The sequence below is a fragment of the Octodon degus genome, unplaced genomic scaffold (genome assembly GCF_000260255.1).
Source record: "Octodon degus isolate 3935 unplaced genomic scaffold, OctDeg1.0 scaffold00008, whole genome shotgun sequence".
Classification (NCBI taxonomy): domain Eukaryota; kingdom Metazoa; phylum Chordata; class Mammalia; order Rodentia; family Octodontidae; genus Octodon; species Octodon degus.
Window position 1 is genome coordinate 2,664,289 of NW_004524584.1, and position 24,656 is coordinate 2,688,944.

The following is a 24,656-nucleotide window of genomic DNA, read 5'->3' on the forward strand; positions in this document are numbered from 1 at the left end:
TTTGTCTTATAATGACCCTGTAGTTATAACTTTCTTTGTTATGAAAAATAGGATAGGAGAAAGATTCTTACTATTCTTTGCTATTCTTCTTAAGTGTCCTTTGCCTATGTATCTTTTTCTTTCTTTCTTTAAGTAGTTCAGTTTAGGAAGAAAAAACAAATCAGGAAAGGTGGTGGCACCTTCCTGCTAGCTGGAAGGCTGAGGCAGGAGGATTGCACAAGCAATCCTAGGAATTTGAGACCAGTCTGGGCAAAACAGTGAGACTTTGTATCAAAACAGAAGCGAAGAAGAAGAAAGGGGAGGGTGGGGAGGAAGGGGAAGAGGAGGAAGAGGAAGAGGAAGAGGAAGAGGAAGAGGAAGAGGAAGAAGAGAAAGAAGAAGAGGAGGAAGAGAAAGAGGACAATGAAGATGAAGACAAAGATGAAGAGGAAGAGGAGGAGGAGGAAGAGGAGCATCCTATACTTAGCTATCTTTTCCCCCACATATATTAGGTAAACCTACTATGACTGGAAGACTTCTCTTCCCACAAAAGACAAAAACTCAAGATTTTGTTTTCAGTTACTGAAAAAGGTAAGTAAAAAGCATTTACTAATTAAAATGACCTCCTACAGGTATTAAATTTCAAACTAACTCAAGGATAGCCCCAAAGATATCAATATGTACATTTTAACCAGTTTCAAACACTTCTTTGAATCAACAAATTCTTAATGCCATTTCTTACTTTTTCCTGACTTCCTCAGGTCTTATTATAAATGTTGAGTGGGAAGGCTGTTTAATGGCTCTTTCATCTCTCCTCTCTGCTTGTTCTCCTTCTTCCACCAAGTGGACAATGTAGGTCAATCAGTCTATGTACAACTAAATAAATTATTAACCTCTTTAAAAAACCAGATATTTATTAAGCAGGAAGATATGGTGCAAAATTACTTCACAGAATAGGATGAATCCTAAGGGGCAGGTTGATTTCTATAAACAAAAGCACATTTTTATCCTTACAAAATTTAGGCAAGATTTTACTCTTATGAATTCTATAATTTATCAAATTAGAAAGGGAAAAGATTTCCTGTATTTTCTAACTAAGAAATAATGGTCAAAATTATTTCAAAATAAATTATGTTCTCTTTGATCTATATGCAAGTGAGAAGACATATCTTCAGGATTGCCTGTCTCTTGAAAATGTAAACTCCCTCCCTTACATTAAAAACAATGAAATTCCATGTTTATGACCCAATATATATATTTTCCCTCTATTTAAAATTTTCTCTTTTACATACATATAGAATTGTTAGTGAGGTTAGGAAAGTTCCTGATGAAAAAAGGACTATATATATAATTCAGTAATGGGTACTAAATAATGAAACTCTGCAATATGGTTCATTCATCTAATTGTTCATTTTTCATCCACACATTCATTCTTCAAATATTTATTAAGTGTCAACTATGGACAGTGTTGTAAATACTGAGAATACAGTAATGAACAAAACATAAAAAATCCCTGCTCTCATGGAGCTTACATTCTAGTTCTTTAAAAGATTTCTCAAACTAAAATATAAGTATCCAAGTGTAAGAGGAAAGATTTTTCAGGCCTGTGTTAGATGCTCTAGAGAGCAAAGACTACAATAAATACTTCATCTAACACTTGTAATATATATTTTTCTCAAAATAAAAACATCCTGGTTAGTTCATTAATTTCCCAGTATTTCCATACATACTACTACCAACTTTCTTCAATTTACCCTTTCTACTATTTCTGAGAAACTCTACTACCAGCTCCTTATAAACGATAAAAGAGAAATAATGCTTTTTCAATTTCCAATCTAACTGATGATTGCTAGGTATCAATCTATCAATCTTCATAAGAGCAAATTCTTTCCTATAGAACTCACTTCAAAATTATAGAATTGTTTGTCACTGGCGCTTCTCTATTAGTTGACCACTTCTGGAACACCAGTATCTGAAACAGTTATTACCTATTTTCTTGGCATTGTGACTTCTCTCCTTTCTAGTGCCTATGACCTGGACTTCTATTTCCTAATTAGCACTAATATGAGGAAAGCCTATTATTAGAAACTATACTTCCCTTGACACAGAGTAGAGCACTGCTGTCCATGTACTTATTGCTATCATGTTCTGCACCTTCCACAGAGCTCCTGATTCCTGCTATGATCTTACTTTCCCTAACTACAATCCACTCAGAATCAGGATTAATTATTACAGGGAATTTGGATTCTTCTAAGTGGCCAGGCTACAGCTGTTGCCAAGCTCAGTGGTCTTCCATCTTTTCTTGGGTTTCTTCTCCCTCTTCATGTCTCAGCCAATGGTAATGCTTCTTACTCTCACCTGCAGAACTCTGCAGCGCCACCCTCCTTCACACTTCTGATAGGACACCACCAACTTAAGAAATTTGCAAGTATGTCTTGGAAGTAAGTAATAAAGGATGTAAAGCTAGGAACTAACATACAAAATTTGCCCTGCCCAGGATACAGAGAGGCAGGGATATTAAAGGAAATATTACTCTATGTATGATTTCTGCATTTTCATTTCTATATTTATTCATCAAATATTTATTGAGTACTAATTATGTTCTAGGAACAGCTGGTTTCTTTTCATGGACTTGTACCAACACTGCTCCAAAGTAAAGATGGTAAATGTCTAACTTACAAGTCACACTCCGTCTTCATCTTAATTTTGTCCAGTTCAAGGAAAGGGAGGAAAAAATGAAAACTCAGCAGGCCTTCACAAGTTCTCAGAAACATGAGAGAAGACTGGTGTCCTTCTCCTTCACCGTTATGTATATCTCCAATTATGTCTTTGCTTTTGTTTTCTTTGTTCTGCTTCCTTTAACAGGCCATAGTAGGCATGGGACATGCTATTTACTTATGTTCCCATTTTCAACTTAAAAAGCAGATCAACTGAATATTTCACCTTTTTGTGCTGAAACAAAAACACTCTGTGTTTTGTTTGTTTTTTGGTGGTGGCCTGGTTGGAGTGCAGGTAGGGGGTGGTAGGGTGTGCGTTCCATAGTCCTTGAAATTTCTTTCGGAGTATTAATTAAGTGAAATTTCATGTTGATAAACATAAATACTATCTTAAAAAAAACAATAATAAACATTGTACTTTAAGACTCTATACCGAAGAGGTGTACAAAATTTATAAGGCATCATATAAAAATATAATTAATATTTCATGGAGAAAAGTAAATTAAAATCTAGCCAAATGATTATTTTTTTAAAAATGGAATAGAAATAAATGCATTCAAAGGAAAAGTTATCATTTTTATACACTAATAAGGTTTTTCATTCCTAAAATCATTCTCCAAGCAGATTTTCTCACAAAATCATTATTTTCCATTTTACAATTTCTATCTTCAGTAGATACTATCAACTGTAAATTAATTAAGATACTCCATTTCCAAGAAATTAAGTTTCACTCTAAAAACTATATAATCCCCATCACATCAGAATGTCACAGTATTTTTTTACCACACAAAAACTATAATTATAACATTCTTTATTTATAATCTTTCTACAGAAATAATCATGAGTTAGCCTTACCAGGAAATTATACATATGATAAATACAAATTTTAATTGTCTACTGATTAGATTGCTAGATTGCAAGTATTTCTAGAACATCATTATCACAAATTAAGACATTAATTCTAAAACAATAGTTTATTAACAAAAAAGTACAAAGGAGTACAAATGGACATCCTATTTCCTCCCATTATGGTCTATCTATCTCCCTTTCAGTTCATGATGTGGTCTTTTGAAGCTGTAAGCATAGGTCAAATACTTCTGTTTCCAACAGGCCTTAATAACCATCCAAAAACAAATCATTGCATTTAAGTTACAAAAACCCCTTCCTTTGTAATATAGTATATGTCTAAAGTGAACAAGACAGACCAGTTTCAATACCCACAAATCATGTCTAGACATAGGGAATATTGTTATCACTAATACCATATGTTTGCCTTGAAGTAGCAATTGACAGGTTAAAGTTTAGAGGTCTTAAAAATGATTTTTATACCTAAGCACAAAAAATACTGCAAAAGAGATCAAAAGCTTCCTGTTGGCTGAACCAGACTAAGTTACATGGAAAACATTCATCTTATGGTTGTGCTTTTTGCACTGATCTTATTTTAAATTTTTGAAAAAAGCATTTATCTACTCATTTATTTATTTATTTATTTATTTATTTATTTATTTATTTGGTACAGGGTCTTGCTATGCAGCTCAGGCTTGTACTGATCCTCCTGTCTCAGCACCCCCAGTGCTGAGATTACAGGCATGTGCCACCATGCTCAGTTTCATGGGCAGCACAGCATGAGGTACCCAGGGATTGAACCCAAGTCCTTGTGCTTGCCAGACAGGCGATTCGACCACTGAGCTATCTCCCCAGACCCTTTGTACTGATTTTAAATCAAAACTCATAGATCTTACTGCTACTAATTTAGTATCTTTAAAGATGGTTCTTTTTCAACTTTTTTCAACAAGCTTAAAAGTTTTATATTTCTTTGTACAATCCTCAAATGCTTTTGTGAGCTGTGGTAAATGCCAATACTCAGTGATTGCCCTCTTAGTGTTCTTTAAAATACCAGTATGGATGAGGAGATTCAGTAAGTTGCTTTGTTTAATAAATAATGCTCCTAAGGATAGCACATGTGGTTTTCCTCACTGATGGTTTTGAAAGCCTTCCATAGAATATTAGACTACAAGTGTTTTTGAGCTTCAACCTTTGTTTTTTGGAGGGAGCCAAGTCAGAGCACTACACTTCTTACGTAGAACTATTCAATAAAGAAATGAGTTCAGTGTTAGACTAGACTGCAGTATTATAAGGGTGCTATACCAGTGACACATTTTTGAAGAGCTGAAAAATTCAGATGACCACTCACTAAACATAAAATCATCATTCCACAAAGATTTTATTCACATTAAACTTGCACAGTAGCCAAAAAAAAAATTAAAATTAAAATTAAAATTTTTTCAAAAACATAAAACTAAGCCACATATCAAAGAACAATGTACAATAAAGATTTAACTTCTCAATGGCATTGGAAGGTATTTCCATAAATAACATTTACAATTCTAGTGTTAGTTCTTTCAAGGTGTCTGAAGCTTCACAGTGCTAGAATTGATTTTTATCAGAACACATGCAAAAATGTGCAACATAATAATTCATATTAATGACACAAAAAAAGCAGGCCAGTTATTTGTCATTCCAGCATGGCCATGCCATTCTATGTTCTAAAAACAAACAATCCCCCAAATCCAGGTCCCATTCATTCTTCAATTATGCCTTTTGTCACTCTGCTTTATTATATTCAAACAGTCACTGTTAGTGCTCTTCACGACTTTCAGGTTGATGTCACTCCCTGCCTGCTGGCTGTCAGGACTGGGGGACGCCCCTCTCCCAGACTCACCTTCTTCCGGATGTCTTCATCATTTGCTCCAAGAGAGGCATAGAGTTTAAATGCAGCCTGGCGGAGTTCATGAGCATGTTTTAAGTCATGATCAAGCTATAGAAGAAACAAAAGAAACATTCCAACTCAGTCCATAAATTAAATTTTTAATTAAAAAGCACCTGAGTATAAAGAAAAAATTGTTAATAACTACTAACACATTAATTTTTGCCATTGAATTTTCTAGTAATTTTGGGGTTCTACTCACATGACTGGGACATTCCTGTGTTTGAGTCAGCATAACCTGAAATGCAGCCTACTTCTAAGAGGAAACTGCACAACATGCAAAAGCCTTTGTGAATGTCTTGGTCCTCAAAAATGTAATGTTACCACATAGTAGCTTTAGTAGGTCTGGTGCTCGCTTGTAGCAGCTCTTTGAAATGCTCCCCTCAAAAAGAAGGCAAAGTGAGGCTGTTCTGGCCCCAGACTACAGCTGATAAGCTAAATGCTAGTTCACTGTTTTTTTTCTTATAATGAAGAGTAATGTTGGCCTAATTTCAGCATTCAACAAGCTTATAGAAACAGGGACTCTTGTGAAAACTCTGAACAATATTCTATGGTAACAATTACTGTATATTAAGATTATCTAGGGGAACTACCCACTCCCCCCCCCCCGTCCCTCTCTCGGGACAGGAGCTTTCTTTCTCTCAATAAATAGATTCTGCTCATAACCTCTGTTTGTTCCTAAAATTCATTCTTCGGTTTTAGAGAACACGAACTTGTGCAGGTCAGGTCCAGAGATCGTTTTTCCCTATGTCATTTGGAGGTTCCCTATATTGTTTGGAGGTCACCCACTCAAGACCAGTTTTACCTCCCTGTATCATTTTGGAGTTTCCCACCGAGATCATTGGACGGAGGTATGAGTTTGCTTTTCTTTCATAAATTCTAAATTGGGACTTGCTTAGGTAACAAATTTTTATGCTTCAAATGTTAATTTTTTGCCCATTGCTCATAATTAATTGTTCATACTTTGTCTCATAATACTGTTAAAATTATTTACAATTGCTTATACTTTATGTAATTTTGTTAAAATGTTGGTCAAAATGATGTTGGTAAATCTAATTTAAAATACGAAAATGATACAAGTTTGTATTTCTTTAATGGGACATTTTATAACTATTTTGCACTTGTATATGTTGCATTTGAACTGGTTGACTAGCTGTTCTGGTTCCTTGCTTGAGTTTAGGCCTTAGCATTAGAGTAACGTTAGTTAGCCTCCTAGTGGATTTTATATAAACTTCTGTAAAATGGGACCTTTTAGCCAGGTCGGACTTAGAAAATATACATGCTTATATATGAAACACGGGACTCCTTTTGCCAGTCAAATGACATTAGGTTGGCAACCGTTCTTAAAGACTTGGAGGACAGGTTTCACTGGGATGGACTGGTTCTGATCCCCCTCTACACGCTAGAGGGAATGTCAGGCCTGATCTGTTTCAGTTTCCTTGCTTTAACTTTATTCCTAATTTTCTTACCTCTTTGTACTTTCCTTTTTAGAGGCATGTAAAATTAGGAAAACTCTGACCATTCCAACTAAGTGAAGCCCTTAGAAAAAGTGTTTATTAACACCGAAGACAGAGAAGTCATTTTAGAAAAAGGACACATACCCCATCTCTGGGTCAGATGAGACAAAGAGGACTATGCCTGTCCAGGAGGACACATATAAAAGCCATGTCCTGGATTAGTGTTCTGGGCAGGTCCCTTTCGGGAGGCTAAACCTGAGACACAGTGGAGAGAACCGACTTCTGGGTGACACCAGAAGGAGCTATCTCCAAAAGCAGCACACTTATGGGACCAAAACACATTTAGTGTAAGGGAAGATTCAAACTTTCCTCCTAGGTCTAGTTATCATTGTGCATAAGAGATAAGTTGTAGACTTTAAAGCCTTTAATGTAAAGCACTAGGTAATCTTGTTCAGGCTTGTAGCTATCCCTTATAGAACTTATAAACAATGGTTACTCTGTCGGCTAGTAAATGCTCTTAGAGCAGCTGCCACTCTTTGAAGCAGAGGACAGGTTTCCCCAGCTGTTCTTTGGTGAATCCCCATTGAAGCCTATGGCTGATGGAATTCTGACCAAAGAAACTGCTGGATTCCTTTCTGGAGACATCTCTGGTTTTGTGGGCCAAAAGAAACCGAGAATGCCTGAAGGGAGAAGGCGCCAAACCCAAAGGTTCCTTGGTGGAAACTGGCTCCTGATCACTGAAAGATCTCCACTTACCTATTGTACTTTCTCTCTCTGCTAGTAAAGTAGGACTTCTACCTGAGCTTTTCAGTAGAACAAGTTAATGGGTCACTATTTCAGAAATAAAGCTGAAACAGTTTACAATAGTGGTTATCAGGGGAAGTTTGCATCTGTGCCTTATGTGTTAACTAAGAGTAAGATTTTTGCCAGCTATATTGTCTTTAACAACATGTAAAATGTCAAATATAAGTTTCACCTGTGAGCTTCAAGGTTAAATCTTGTTCAGTTGCTAGAAATGTTTATCTAGGTGATCAGATGGAAATCAAGTGTCTGGAGATTGGTTCAGTGCACAGGGCCAAATCTCTCCAGTCAATGGTTCTATCTATTTCTAGAAGTGCTCTTTGTAGCCTGAGAAGTGCTCACTTCTACCTGACCTTTTATGCCATAGTTAATGCTTCCTTCTGTGGACATTCAGGTCACTAGACCAATTGTAACTTACAAATAGTCAATAAAAGTAAGTAAAGGGTTTGTGAGATGTTTCAGGAGATAGGAATAATGCGCTAGTTCGAGGGTGGATAGGCTGGTGGGATCTTGTCTCCCTTCTCTCCAACAGGAGCATCCACCTGCTCTGGAAAGGGCTACTCGGGGACGCCTAGATGGAGGAATCAATTAGAAAAAAGGTGGGGACGCCCCAAAAGGTAATTTCTATTGAATTCCAGGATATCTCACAGTCAAAGTCTCTTACTCCTTTAGAGTGTGCTTCATCAGGCACCGGAAGACGTTTGATCCTTACATGTTAAAAAGAGCCGTTTAAATAAAATGAAGAGGAAAGTATCAACTGTGATGCTAGTTTATAACTCAAAAGATGATGTAAAAAGGAAAATGGTAAAAATGTCTGTCTTATATTTAGATTTTGCTTGCATTAAAAAGGTCATTGTTATTTAAGTTTTAAAATACAGATGTGAGCAATAGGAGAACCAGGCAGTTCAGCCCTGCCCACCATTGGTGAAAGTAAGGTTTCCCCTATTTGTCTTTCTAGTTTAGAGGGTGTGGATTTCTAAAACAGCTATAATCCAGGCCTCTACAAGGCTATACCCATTCTTAGCTGGGTTTATGCAAGCTCCTCAAGGACAATACCTTTTAAAGAAGTAAATAGGAAATTTGGAACTTCCAGAGTTCATGTGCTTAGATGACCCTGATAAGTTCACTGATGTCTTTTGGAGGATTTATTCAGACTTAGGAACTAGATTGGAAAGATGTAATATTCATCTTAAACCAAGCTTTGACTTCTATGAAAAGCAGGCAGCCTTACAAGGTGCTATTACATTTGGAGAGGAATATTATATTGCTGTAAGGACTCAAAAGATAGACAACCAGTAGAATTATTTGTTCCCACTGGAGCCCAACCAGTCAGAGCCCTGCTGCTAATAGCCAGGCAGAAAAATGAAAAAGATATTTTCTTTCAAGTGTGTATTCTTCAAGGTCTAAAAACTAGAATCAAGCCTTCAGTTATTAAATGTTAGCTATTTATCAGGAAAAAGAGGAACACCCCTCTGATTTCCTTAAATGTTTAATAGAGGGACTGGTAAAGCATACTTTGTGAGATGTTAATTCAAGAGACAGACAGATTACTCTTACAGATAAGTTAAAGGGCTACAAATGATAGCTTTTGCTCCGTACCACTCATTTCATACTATGGTAAAAACTATTTAAGTGTCCTATAATTGGAACTGGGAGAAGAGCAAGGAGAGAAAGCAAAGAGATAAAAAATGGCCACTATTATTGTGGCCTCCAAACAGACTCTAAGTCTGATTCTCTTGGCTCCAAGAAGAGCTCAACAATGATGACGTTCATTTGCTACTGCTGTCAGAAGCCAGGCCCACATAAGAGGGACTACCTTAAGAGGCCCACAAGCCATGCTCTGACTGCCAAGGCAGCCACTAAAAGTGAGACTGTACTCTGAGGCAGAGGACCCAGAGCTCAGACTCAGCTTCCCAGGTGGTCCGGTAGGACTGAAGGGCCAGGCCTGCCTCTTCCCTCTGGCCAGACTGTTACCTCTACCTTTCATCTCCACAGAGGAGCCCTGAGTAATCATGACTATAGAAGGGAAAAGAAAGCCTATTGCTGGACATTGGCACAAGTTTCTTTGTCCTTTTCCAACTCTGACTTTCCTTCCAGTCATCGTACCTCAATAGAAACAGACTTTAGAAGATATATTGCTTTAGCTGTAACTGACGTAATGCAATATATTCAGATTGCTTACTAAATGATGGTGCTGAGACTGATGTTTTACAAATGTAATATATTGTTATTCATGTGTAAGACTTAAAATATTTCACTAGTTAAAACAGATTCCCAAGGACAGATAACAACCTGTCAGTGTAAAAATGTTCTAAAGAAACTGGCTTATGCAGTGTCCAATAGCTCTGGGCCTACAGACAGAGCCAGGTGTTGTATTTGTGATGTAAAACTCAAAGCCACAGCACTGAAAGGAAAAATCCCTTGGCAGTGCCCCTTGCTTACCATGGGGGCCATATCCAAGACACTGAATGGGACATTAGTTTAATATGACTAAATGCTTTGTATTTCATGATGAGTATATAAGCCTGGTTGATTTTTAATATAACTCCAGTATTTCATGCTGATAGTTAATACACATGTGACCTCTCTTAACTGAAGCTAGAAGGACTTACAGCAAATTGTCAGGACTCCATGAATAAAAGGGTCTAAGAGCTAGTGAGTTATGATTGCTAGATCTCAAAAAGGTTTATAAATGTACCTGTTAGCTCGAATGTTCATGCTCTGATTATATATGTTCTAATCTCTCAGATAATTTGTTATTTCTAGAAGATACCAAAACCCAGGTAATCATGCAGGTAAAATCTAAAACCATGTTGCTCAGTGGGCCCAAGATTTCTGACACAAGTTGTAGAAGAAGAGTTTTCAGGAATGAATTGGTCTCAGTTGAGGTGTTTCATAGTAAAAAGGATACAAAATGGAATTATAGATGGAAAATGAGAACAGGGATACTAGCAGCCTACAGGAAAGAAGGTAAATGTCCACAGCTGCTAGAGAAGAAAAAAGAAAGTGTTTATGATGGAGTCAGAGAAAGTTTCAGATTGAGGTGGTCATGTGTCTTCCCTCTCAGTCTGAGGGAACCCATGTTAACTGCCAATATAAGGAGAAATCCTGTTAAATTTTCAATAGACTGCTTATACAGATTTGTCAGTAGTTACCCAGCCAGTGGCCCACCTGCAAATGGGAAAATACTGTTTTCCCTATGCCCGGTAATTCATGTTCCCCAGTAATAATAAGAAAGGGCAGTTTGTTTAAGACAGTACCCAATGGCCATGGAAGATAAAAGCATTAAACCTCACATTTAAGAGATATCTGCTAATGGACCTAAAAAATGTTCTGACTAGTGTTTTTCTTTGGCCAATGTATGTTTAATAGTTTCTTTGCCTTTGTCTTCAGAGTCAAAGCTGTAATGAAAATGTGTGGTGTCTATTAAGGGCCTTTAGACAGAACCTCTGAAGAATATATCTGACTACCGGTCAACAACTATGACCTGTTTCAGCTTGAAGAAGCCAGAGCGGTCATCGCCCATATTTCCCTCACGGCAGTTCGGGTTACTTCTTTGGGGGGGGGGGGAGTGGAATGTTGCAGGCAGTTGAGTTAGACAGAAATATTATAGGCAGTCAGACAGGGCCAGGCCCTCAAGGAGACAAGATGGAAGACAAGATGACTTTGCAACTTGGAAGAGACAGACACTCCCATATGGGCCACACTTGAAGGCCAAGACAAAAAGAGGAAGCACAGCTACATACTTCCCTAGGGATGGGCATTAGGGATTGATATACTAAATAGTATCAATCAACTTGAAAGAGCCCAAATGAATCAGTAGCCCAGCCCCCAACAGGAAGAGACCCTGTTCTGTATTCGTGCCCGCTTGCTATGTGACTCGCTTTCCCATTTGATACTGTATTTAATCAGTTTTACCAGAGCAATGGTGCTTGTAATCCCATTGGTTGACCATAGTTTTGTCTCACCTCCTGCCCACTTAAGCGAGTTCCCATTCTCTCTACCTTAGCCCCTCATGGTTTTACACTATAAAAATCCCTGGAAGAGACAGCTTCCCGGGAAACTACTGGCTCGGGCCCCCCCTCCTGTCCCTCTCTCTTGGGACAGGAGCTTTCTTTCTCTCAATAAATGTATTCTGCTCATAAAAAAAAAAAAAGATTATCTAACATGTTCAGGGCATTTTTTTTTCTTGTTGCTTTAGATTTTTAGAAAACTTATTGTAATGCAATTAATAGTACTTTTAACATACATATATGGCTAAGTTATCAATTCTACCATAAGTCTGATTTATCCACAAACTACCAGAAAATAAAAGAGGTATATCTTCAAGTACTTTTAATGACTATAATATCATATAAACTGATATATTATTAATAATATAATTTGAAACTAAAAGCCATAACTTATTGATCCAAAGGAGTACCTCTTTTTCTGAAGGCGTTACCTTGGACAGATTAATACTATTCCACGTTTTAGGTGCTATTCGCAACATTCTAAGACTTTCTTTCAAAACTTCCTAAAAAGAAGGGCCAGCAAGATAGCTCAGTAGACTAAGTGCCTCCTCAGGCAAGCACAGGGACTCAGGTTCCATCTCTGGTACTGTATGCTGCGCCAGCCCCGTCCCTGGGCTCACTGAGCTGGTGACCAAGTCTGGGTATGGTGATGCACGCCTCTAATCCCAGTGCTGGGGAGGCTGGTAACAGGAGGATCACTAGGAGTTCAAGCTGTGTAGTGAGACCCTGTACCAAATACATAAATTAAAAAAAAATTTTTTTCCTAAAGAACTGGCACATTAACTAGAAAAACTTGACAGCTATACAACTTCAACAACTAAAGAGTTTTAAGGTAGTTGTCACTGACTGTGGCTTATGAAGATAGGAAAAAATCTACCTGGGTAACATCATTTAGTGTAAGAAAAACTCCATAAAACACAAAGTAGAATATAAAAACTCATTTACGGTAGCTCTAAAGGAATTCTTAAGGAGTAGTTTCACAAGTGTTTAGATGAAAAACAGGCACTGATAGATTATGGGAGGAGCTTTACAATATACAATACTTATTTTTGGTTAAGTTCTAAAATAATCATAAAGTCTTAACTACATTTTAGCCATTATTTATGCATTATTATATTGATTTGGGCTAATCTAACATAAAAATCACACATTTTTTACAGGTGAGACATTTTCTTTACAAGCTATCTGCACTTTTATAATCAGAATCCCTTGGATAATCTACTGCCAAAATTAAATACGATAAAACTTACTCAAATTTGGCAACAGAAGGTCTTTAAGAAGGTTATTATTCTGGTTTTACTATGGTAGAAATGAAATGGAAAAACTCTACCAGCAAGGATGAGCTCCTAAATTTTAGTTAAATGAACTGTACATTCATACACTAGCAGTTCTTAAAGCTGTGTTTCCTTAGCCTGTTGCCCAGCAAAACATTCTCTACCTTGTCAAGGGAATAAACTCAAGAGTGATTATGAGGCTATAGAGAAGGCTTTTTTGTCACCTTTACTAGATGAACAACATTACTGAAGAAAGAACAGACATATAACTTTAAAATGAAAAGCAGTATACATTACTAGTGCAAATGTCAATGTTACTTTCTACCCTTCCTAAGATAGAGAAAAGACCAATTTTAATAGTCTATTTATAACATTAAGTGTTAGCTGCACTGCTGCCTGCTAAATAAAGTTTAGGAAATTCAAAGCATGGGGAAGGTCAAGAGAATGATCATCAGTGAGACTACTGGCATCAAAACAGCCATAATTACAAAACAGTCCTGAGTGCTGACTAACAAAAAGAAGCAATGCTCTACCATGACCTCTTTAAATAATTTTCCTCTGTGAAATCTCTCATGTTTACAGAAATGAGTATGGCAAACAGGCTGTGAGGAAATAAGTAAAAGCAGTTACCTGTCAATTATAAGGAACTTATATTTTCAGAAAAAGTTCGCACTATTTGGTTCTTGGTGATCCCAAACTAGTAAGTGGTGCACTGGCCTTCTCTAGCAGCCCCAAACCCCAATATAAACTGAAAAAAGGAAAGAGAAAATGGGAAAATGTAGCAAGAAAGAAAGATTGCAGTGGATTGTAAAATGAAATCACCCTTGACCTACAGCATGAAAATATAGCAACTGACATGATTCTGTGATATAATGAGAGCCAGTGCAGAGACCCCACTACTTTAGAGGTTTACTTAGGAGCCAAGGATGCAATTTCTTTTCCTGCTTAAATGCTTAATAAAAAATTTCCCGAAAATAAACATTAAACAAATTAGCTTTAAAAATTCACAAGTAGTATCATCTATGTTTAACAAAGACAAAAGATTCCTTTATTTAAAAGGTCTTTGAGCTATAATTATCAACTAGTTCAAAATTGTTAGCAGTAAGAAAAACTAAAGATTCCTCTTCTCAGCTGCTAAAAAGTAAAACAGAACATACCCTTTTTATATCAGTGATGGCACTCACTGAGCTGGGATACTTGAAATAATCAGCAAGCATGGCAATGAGGTGATCAGTAATGCTAGCGATTCTCTGTAGCTCCACATCTGGCTCAATCAAATATGCGAGTGTTTCAGCTCCTTCAACTCTCTCCTCTAGTAATCTTTCCTTACTGCACATCCGAACCAAACAAGGCAATGTCTGAAAGGTAGGGAGATAAATTATTTGTTTTTTGTCAAAGGAAAAACTTTGATGAAGAGGATAATGGCGAATCAACTCAATGTTCTGTACTAGAAGTTCTGTTTATGATTAAGTATCTCCTGTATTGACTTTCAGAGACAAAAAATATTAAAATGCAAACCAAAATTCAGTGCAGACTAATCATTTGCACTGACACATTAAACTCTTATACCAACCAGATTAGTAGAAGCTCTAATAAACTTTTGTAATAAGACTGAAGCTTTGTTGAAAACCTTATAAAATACTTTTAGGAATCCCTAAAAAATTATATCTGATGGTTCTGCACCTACAAGTTTATTTACCTAACAGAGATCTAGTACTTTAAAAGTATGCTGTCCTTTCCTTAGCAAATAGATGGTTGAGATACCTTTTATTTTCTGTTTTGGTGATTAATATTTATAGTCGCAAAGCCAAAACACAACTTTAAAAGTTTAATGATCTTACCTTTTTTAGAGTCCAACAACTCTCCTAAAATGTGAGTGAAATGCATCAATCCCAGTTGTTAGGTTTTCCCAAGAACTTGCTGAAATGATCTAGTGGTATCCACTAGTTCAGTTTTACTTCTGAGATCCTTCAAAAATCTTGGCGATTATCTTAGCAATTTATTTATATTAAGCTTTCAATAAAAACATTCTGTGTATTTACTATTTCCGGGGATGATAAATCCAATTTCAAGAATAATGTCAAAGCAGAAATTGAAGTGTTAGAATTATAGAAAGCCTTCTTTAATTATGCTATTTCGTAAGTTTCTATTATCCCTTCACCACAGAACTTAGCATTTTTTTTATTGACTACTGTTTCCTATTAGGCTTTATAATTCAATTATAGGTTACAGAAGGGAATACTAATTCCTTCCCTGGCTACTAATTTATTGACACCATAAATTCATCAAGTTTTGAATTTAATGTTTGCAAATAATACATAGAGACTTCTAATAATAATAAAGCTTAAAAGAAGTAAATAAACCAATGACTTGTACAGTAGCCCTAAAACTTGTATAGCTGTTTACTTAGGAGATCCTCGGATCTCTTCAGTAAATTGATTCTCTTCACTGAAGACTAAAGCAAAATAGTCATAATACTCTTTTATTCCTGAACAGTGATAATGAGGATTCCCCTTATAAAATACCATGATCAATTTTATTTTACTTGCTTTGTTCTTGATAGCAAATAAGAAATTTAATATACTGAAATTTAATATTTCTGCTTAAATGCTTAATAAAAAATTTCCTGAAAATAAACATTAAACAAATTGACTTAAAAAACTCACAAGTAGTATAATCCATGTTAACAAAGACATACTGCTACTCAAAATCACTGTGAGATAGATGACTGGGAATTATTGCCTTTATTTTTATAATCAGGAGTCTGAGCCAACAAAAGAATAAAGGGTATCAAGTGAGTCAGTGAGGGTAGTAAAATCAGCATTTAGTTCTCAGAACTTTCAGGGATGAGGTCTTGTCCAAGTTTTCTTTAGTTCAGGTGTACATTTGTTAGACCACAATGATGATGGTTGTTTTAGTATGCTACTTAATGTCACATTAAACTTTTTATAGCTGTGAGGGCAACATGAAGTTTTTATCTGTAGAACTGGCAAACTGTGTATAAGACTGTGCAGTAAACTGAAAATCAAAGATTAAAATATATCTTTCATTTCACTTGAATTTTATAATTTCCTTATCCTTCTATTTACCAGAAAAAGAAAATAATTGTGATACGGAAACAAGTATTTCACACTCTTAGACATATCTGATGCTCCAAATATATCTAAAACCATTTTTAAAATCTACATGACATCCTACTGAAAAGAAAGCATGATATTTTAGTATTATTTTATGTTATACACACAAACCATGAAGATAAACATATAAAAAGAAATAGCAGTGCCAATATTCATATCAACATATATATCTCACTATATAATTTTCATGTTTTTCAGAGAATTAATTAGCTTACCTTTAATACGATACAGCTGTCATCTGTCCGAATTGCTCCAGCTCTACACATATAAGTTAAACTGGAATAAAATGACAGAAACTAAGTTAGTGCTTAAGATTTAAGGTTTTAAAAGAATAATTATTTGCCTCTAGGATTGTAAGGCAATAACAACAAATCAAGTACTACCATTTATTTTCAGGGAGATTCTGATATTACTTATCTGATGCTTAGTCACATAACTAGTATGCCAGGTATTAGTAAAATTCTTCTAATCATATTGAATAGGACTGAAGTCTCTCAGGCTATTATCATTACTGTGAAGCTTGTTAAAACTTTTTAAAAAAACTATGTCATATTACTAACAAAGGAAAAGCTTAGTTTTGAAGACAAAAAAAAAAAAATCACAAACAAAAACACATAAAAAGCAAAACAGTTTTGCTTTTTAGCAAAAAAACAGTCCAGAGTGACTCATCTAAAAAAACTCAGTTCTCTATTAGACAATTAGCATAGAATCCTTAACAAAAGGTGTTCAGTCTGTTAATGTATTGATGATGTAACTGCATTTCTCCCTCCATATTTCTCTATCTTTGCATTTTCCTCTCTTAACATTACCATATGTTGGTTACATTTAATGTAACTGTTTTGTTTCTTTTTTTTTTTTTTAATTTTGTTTATGTATGTAGTACAGGGCCTACAGGGTCTCACTACACAGATCGGACTCAGAGTGATCTTCCTGTTTTTAGCCTCCTAAGCACTGGATTACAAGTGCACATCACCAAGCCCAGTCTCAATCACCATCTCATTGTGGGGGTAGGGCTGGCATAGCACGCTGGGGATGGAACCCTGATGCCTGAGTCTACCTAACCAGGCACTTTTGTCTGCTGAGCAATCTGGCTGACCCTTAAATTCTGTTTTATTTCAACTGAAATACAAGGTAAGCAGGTTGAAGATGGAATAATTTTCTGTAGTCACAGATGCTACATTAGACTTACTATTCTGCATATTGTAATAAACCAACAATATAAAGCTCACATCTATTTAATATAACAGAATGTCATATGACTTGCAAATTTTAAAATCTCAAAGCAAGATGGGGACGGGAAGTTAACAAGTTGGACACTCCAAGAAATATTCTATATTTTTAAAAAAGTATATTTATAAAACACTTTCTTCCCACATTGTTTTGACTTTTACCATTTTGCTGATGTGAGCTGCATCTCAATAGGCTTATCCCTCTGTAACATTTTCACAAATATCTGTGGTAACAATTCTCCATCAACCAAAACTAGAAAGAAAACAAACAAAGATTAAAGAAATCTTTTAAATTTACAAAGTTCAAAAATGAAATCATGTAGAGGTGCCACTAAAAGTTTCAGCCTACCATTTACCAGGGTCATCGATACCTGGGGGTTTTCAAAAGCTAAAACGGAGAAGCATTTCAGGGCTTGCATTCGAACCTGTAAAAGTAAATGAACAAATAAAACATGGATTTATTTCATTCTTGAAATATGATTTCAATGTCTCAGAATCTAAACTTTTCCTCTGAAGAAATAACTAACACTGCTTAAAGAACTAAAAATGGAAAATAAATAAATAAGTAAATGCTAAAAATGGGGTGGAGTGTAGTTTAGTGGTATAACACTTGCTTGGCATGTTGAGGCCCCAAGTTCAAACACCAGCACTCCAGGAAAACAAAACAAAACAAAACAACTGGAAGAAGGTCTCACGGGAATAACAAAAATTCCTGTATATCTGAAGAGTTCAGTAGAAAATAATTACATAATGTTAAAATTAATATTGAAGCAATATAAAAGAAAAACCAGTAAGGAAGAAATAGTAATTAAAACTAAGATAAACCTTCACTCAAATTTAAAAGAACATTAAATAAGATATAACTTTTATAAGATGGGAAATGTAACAATTTCCAAGTTCTTTTCAAGTAGGACATTTCTTATTCTCTAACTATAAACCAGAGAATTGAAGTGAAGAAATACAAATATATGTGGGATAGAAAATGCAGGCAAAGAAAACAGAGGAAATGATAAAAATAAAAGTTTATGTAGGACTAATTTAATTTTAAAATATTCATGAATTGTGCTACTATTCTTTAAAACTAATTATTGGCCTGTAATGGTACAAACAGCCCAATATCCTGATCATAGGCAATGTTTTACTATTTACAGGAGTCCTAGGAAAGCTTTGTTTTCATTCTTTTCATGTAGTTTCCATCAAATGATTTCATCCTTATTTTTGAGCTAAGTCTATACATATCTTTCTTATGAGATTGACAGGCACTGACAGGAATGTGTAGAAACCCTCTTTCTACCTGGACAATGCTCTACAGCACTAGCACGTCCCCACAGGGAAACCACAGAATAGATGTCACAGGTAATAACTTTCCCCTCTACAATTGCTAAATTTTAACATTTGTTAAAGTCTACTGCAGAAAGGATTAGAAATGGAGAAAAAAACCAGGAGACTCATGAAACCTAAGAATGGAGAAGCGATAGGACAATAAACAGCTGCCTGAATCACTGTTTCTTAATGTGTAAGTGCTAACTTATTTAGGTCTCAGAGCAAGTAGTTTTAATATATACATCCTTCTCCTGCCTCTGGTTGGTTTCAGACTGTCTCTATTCCTATTCCTATCCTTGTGAATTCTCTCCATGAAGACCAAACTTCAGATGTCTGAGGTAGGGAAAACAGACATATTAGCAGGTCTTACTTGAAATAAAGCTACAGACCAAAAGAGCAAGTAAATGCTTCCCAATTCCGCTATATCCAGTTCTACTGTGACACAAGTAGAATGTTCCAATATTTGCTTAAACTTGGTAGTCAGACAATAACAAATGCCCAAAGTTGGAACTCAGTGCCTAAAGCTGAAAATTCTTGACTTTTGAACTCAAAGTACAAAACAGAATACATTTTAAATGTTGATTTATATATGGGTATGTGGTATGAATTTGAGTCACTATAGCTAAAAAGGGCTTCAAATAAGAAATCTACAGTCCTTCCTGATACAGCCAGCCACTCATATTTGAAAGCATCACCTCAAGCAGTAGCTTGAAACCTAACCGGCAAGACTTGAAGTAACTGTTTAACAGGTGAAAATCATTAGCACAACCATACCTTGGGAAAAAAATGGAGACAGAAGGGCAACTTTTTTTCAATAAAAGGACATTAATAAGTAGCATAAATCCCATTTTACTGATAAAATACTACTGATCACAATGCCTATCAAAGAAGCAATAAAATATTTGGGCCTCTTTCTATACACCAAAAACAGGATAAAAAAGTATCCATATTTTTAGCATCTTACTTTATAGGACAGTGAGGTTAGTAGGTGAGCAATATTCTGAACTGCACCATGGTTAAATAAAATTGTTTGATGATCTGGCCCCTGTAAGAAAAGAAACAATAATACAGAAAGTTAATAAAATCACATTCATCTAAATGTAGAAAGCTAGATGCATTACAGTGTAGAATTTCTCAGTTACTCTTTGCTTGCAAAACTCTATCCCAAAAAGCAGGGCAAACATTATTTTTGGACCTAGAAGGGACTGCCAAATCTGACCTTGGCCCAGTTCTACAACTGCTATCTCTTTGCCTCCCCTAAATAAGGAAGGGAACAAAGAATTTACCCTGGAACAGGCCTTTCTGATTATTACACAGCACATTTCCACAGCTAACAGGTACTGTGAGTTCTGCATTCCATGTATCATTCTCCTATATGCCCAAGGAAAGAGTGACACTATCATTCTTACAACTCAGGATTGATTACTACCCAGAGGAAATTCTAAAACCCAGCTGTATCCTTTGGTTCTGAACAAGTTTCTCTTTTTGTTTTTCTGCAAATCAAGCTACATGTACCTACTGATTAGCAAAGTAGCAGCTACTGGATGGAAAGACATGAGCTCTTGTGGTGTTAAACTCCCCAAAACAGGTCTCAGAAAGCCAAGTAACTAACTGCTGAAGAGATGGCAACAATTTAGAAGGATGTTAATAAATATTATTAGTAGCCTGTTTTATTCTTTAATAAATCTATCCATATATGTATAGATTATCTCTGGAAGGACACACAGATATAGTACATCTCTTATTTTTTTTTTTTTTATAAATTTTATTTATTTATGTGTGTGTGTGCGTGTGTGTGGCCAGCTCAGCCCACCAGGGGGCAGGGCTGGCTGGCATGTGGTGCTGGGGGATTGAACCATGGTCCCTGTGCTTTGCTAAGCTTGTTCTAAGTAGGTGCTTTAGACCACCGAGCCATCTCACCAGCCCCAGTACATCTCTTATGAGCACCTAAATGTCACATTATAGAGAACATCAACTCTGGTTCTTACTTTACAGCAGTGTGAGAAGATCTGACAGATATACTCCTGGGTATAGCGTGACCTGCTCAGCAGTGCCATGAGGTGTGGTATCACTGTGGCATCCTGGAGGGAAAGGAAAGCACAGAATGACAACAACAAACTAAGACACTGTGCATACATTTGCCAGAGCATTTCCATGATCAGGTACACAGAGCAGAACTGCACAACAATAGTTAATGCATTGCGTACTGTCATCTCATCTTCAAAGCAGTTACTCAGAGCACAAGCCATGGGCAGAAATGGTAGTATGTTGAGGAACAGAGCAGAACAAAAGCAACATGGCCATGGTGGCACAGGAAAGAAACTGTCTAGACAAGGAACAAAGAAAGGGACTTCTTTGTTCTTCTAATATTTATTGTCCAAAATGAAATATAAGGACAAGAAATTCAAACTCTCTCCCATAAAAAGGCCTATATTCCCAAAATATAACAATCTCTATTTTTTAATCTTAAAGTAAAACAAATTCATGACAAAATAATAGGAGAAAAAAAATAATAATAGGAGAATAGCAACAGTTAATACATTGTATACTGTCCTCTCATCTTCAAAGTAGTCACTTACAGCACAAGAAATGGGAAAAAAACCCTCTAATCGATATTAGCATGAACCTTCCTTTTTAATAAACTATCAAAATATAACAATTTCATTTCAATTAAGACTTGACAGAAATCAGATCTAAAACAAAAATGTGATTAATAAGATACACAAGAGCTCATAAGCAAGAATTACTACATAAAAACTGGATAACTCTGATATCAAGATGTTATAGTGAGAATAGTAACTACTATAATCTCTTATAAAAATGACTTTAGCTATTTCCAGTCTACACAAGACAATTTACATGATTAGCAACTGTTCACACAAAACTCACTATTTGTCTGCTGCTGACAATTAGATGGTGGCATAGGAAAGAAATGACTCAACCTGCCCTGCTGCAACTGATTCTCCAAGAATTCCTCATATAATGCCAAAAAAAGTGACACATTGAAAGAGAACTGTGCCTGAAGCACAGGTCAGAAAGTCTGAGCTGAAGCTTTGTAGTCAAAGGTGTTGCAAGGGTTGGGATGTTATTCTTTAACACATTCTTATTCTGTAGGTTTGACGTAGCATCTAAGAGTCTGCATCCTAACCAGCTCCACAAAAAGGCTTATTTTTCTGGTCCACAGACACAATTGGAAAATCCTCACAAATGATAACAGGGGCAAGGAATAAAAGAATGACAAAGGCTGGGCTTTAGATACTTACTTAGCATTCACAAAGTGCAAACTTTAAACCTAGCATATACATATACACATATATACACAAATGGATGGGATGTATAAAAGTAGAAAAATAAAGAGCTACTGATTCTCTAAAAGTGGAATCATTTTCCCATTTGTTAGCATTGCCTTCTGTTGTGATAAGTTTTTTTTTTTTTTTTTAATGTAAAACTCAGAAAACCCCAAAGTCAAGCACTAAATAAGTAGTAAGAAAAGGAAGAAAAAATGAAAAGATTAGGTTGGTGGAGGGGAAGCTGGTTCAACTGACAGAAAACTTGGAAGGAAGGAGCAGCAAAGACAGAACAGGTAGTAAATAAAAAAGATTATCAACCTCTATAAGTTATTTCCACCTCTTCCTTTCCTCTATTGTTCTCTTGGTCCCCAGTTTCAACATTACTTATCCCATATCTGCACAACTGTGCCATCTGTCAACTCTGTTTAAATATCTTCAGTTACAGATGATTGAATAAGGCAAAGAACAGTTCAATAAACTGGGTATGGTAGTGTACATCTGTAATCCTCACACTCTGAGAGGCTGAGACAAGAGGATTGTAAATTTGAGCCTAGTCTATATAATTTAGTGAGACCCTGACTCAAAATTTTTAAAAAGTGAGAAGGTACTGGGTTCAAACCCCTAATAACCACAAAACAAAAATAAGTAACAAACAAAATTCCCCCAAAACTCAGTTACATAATTGCCCAAGTTACCCATGTGATCAACAGGATTTGAAATTAGAAATCCTATCCTTTTCCGACTAGACTGTCCTTTGTCTCTAGTTAGTGCTTGACTTGCTACTTACAACTAGTGAGTTACATAGCAACCAGTCAGTTAACTACACTGAAAGGCTGCTCTCTGTTTGTTATCCCTCCATCTAGCACTTTTAGGATTCTTTACTGTTCCTGAGGTATAAAAAAATCTCTGAGGCATCAAATGGAGACATTGCATAATTTAGAGTATCTCTCTGTAAATTTAACCTCCCTGGGTCTTAATTGCCGTGATATAAAAAAGTTAAACTGGCCTACACTGGATTTTTCTAAACTATGCACTGTGATCCATTAGTGAGACATGAATCAGTTTAGAGAGAGAAGAAAGAGTTCAAACAGCTGGCTAATATTGATTACTCCATCTATTATCCCTGGGCTGTGGTGGGTGAGAAATTCCTAGAGTACAGCAGACAGATGATTGACTTAATTTCTTTTCAAAGATGACAATATGATTTCAGGGAAACAGAATCATACTAGTAAAGACCCCCTCTCTGGAATGCTCTGAGTAGAATACACACCACAGACCTGAAGTGAAAGCTTGTGGGCTCTATACCTGACTACTCATCAGAAACTCTATAGAATAGGATTCAGTAATCTGTGTTTAACAAATCCTCCAAGTAATTTTGGGATATGCTCAATTGAGAACTATTATAGTAAATAATCCATAGATTTAAGAGTCATGATTTCTCAAAGACTGTCACACAAAATTCTGAGGTATGAGATTAAGATGTTTCATAATTTAGACACTACTAAGTAAAGTGATCCACAAATCTCACTTACAGGTCACATGTATCACTGAGGACAGAGAGTATGTGTCTAATAAAGAAAGGATGGACTATGAAGTCATAGGACAGGCCCCCTCTCCACACTTGCTGTTCCCATGCCACCTTGGCTTATAGTCTTGACCAAGACCTCAAGATCTCTGATTTTTGGTGTACAGGGTTTCACTACATAGACTGGACTAGTAGTGATTCTCCTATTTTCGGCCTCCCAAGTGCTAGGATTACAGGCACGCGCCACAACACCCAGTCTCAATTGCTGTCTCAGCATACCCTGGGGGCAGGGCTGGTGTGCATGCTCAGGATCAAACCTCAGCCTTTGCGCTCTGCCTAAGCAGGTGCTTTAGTCCGCTGAGCTATCTGGTCAGCCCTATGTATCCAATTTGACACCTGATTCTTCAAGTAAGATCAGAATCACAACTGGCATGTTTAAGAAAATGAAAAATAACAAAATAGAAAGCAGAGGGCATCACATTTGTGTAACTGCTGTGATATTTGTCTCAGGATTCAAACATACACAAATGAGTTCATATGTATATGACAAAGCAATGGAAAATGTATCTTTTACTGAGGATTTAAAAATATTGGCCTGGGGGCCAGGGAGATAGCTCAGGGGAATAAGTGCTTGCCTGGCAAGCACAAGGTCCTGAGTTCAATCCCTGGTATCACCCAAAAAATACATTAAAAAAAAAGGTTGGGGAGATAGCTCAGTAGAATAAGTGCTTGCCTGGCAAGCACAGGGTCCCGAGTTCAATCTCCGGTACCACAAAAAAAAAGGTATCTTTCTTTTTAGGAGTCGGGGAGATGGCTCAGTGGAATAAGCGCTTCCCTGGCAAGAACAAGGGCGTGAGTTCAATCCCCGGTTCTACCAAAAAAAAATATAAATAAATAAATAAAAAATATTGGCCTAGATAGATTTCATTAAGAGTCTTATCAACAGATTAAAAGATTCCTTCATAATTTCTGAGGCTCTTAAACACCGACTGACTCTAAACATCTGAGTTCTCCTTCACAGGTATTCTTAGGTTCTACCTGACAAGTAAGCTTCCTGGAAACTGGTTCTTCCCTGCTCTTCAGCTGGAACAATGTTGACCTCCCCATACATAGTAGAGCATTCTGTGTACCACACTGCAGTTCT

At 36.2% G+C, this 24,656-nt stretch overlaps 1 protein-coding gene across 3 annotated transcripts in view; it reads right to left on the reverse strand.

Moving 5' to 3' along the window:
- The window catches only part of Armc8 (armadillo repeat containing 8), a 105,188-nt gene that overhangs the window by 47,018 nt on the left and 33,514 nt on the right, over nucleotides 1–24,656 (reverse strand). For all 3 annotated transcript variants that reach the window (XM_004624982.2, XM_023704991.1, XM_023704987.1), the window contains 7 exons: nucleotides 20,686–20,778; nucleotides 19,662–19,742; nucleotides 17,724–17,799; nucleotides 17,537–17,627; nucleotides 16,361–16,421; nucleotides 14,166–14,366; nucleotides 5,419–5,514 (listed from right to left, as the gene is read on the reverse strand). In XM_004624982.2, coding sequence (XP_004625039.1) covers nucleotides 5,419–5,514; nucleotides 14,166–14,366; nucleotides 16,361–16,421; nucleotides 17,537–17,627; nucleotides 17,724–17,799; nucleotides 19,662–19,742; nucleotides 20,686–20,778 — 699 coding nt within the window. The remainder of the gene's footprint in view (nucleotides 1–5,418; nucleotides 5,515–14,165; nucleotides 14,367–16,360; nucleotides 16,422–17,536; nucleotides 17,628–17,723; nucleotides 17,800–19,661; nucleotides 19,743–20,685; nucleotides 20,779–24,656) is intronic.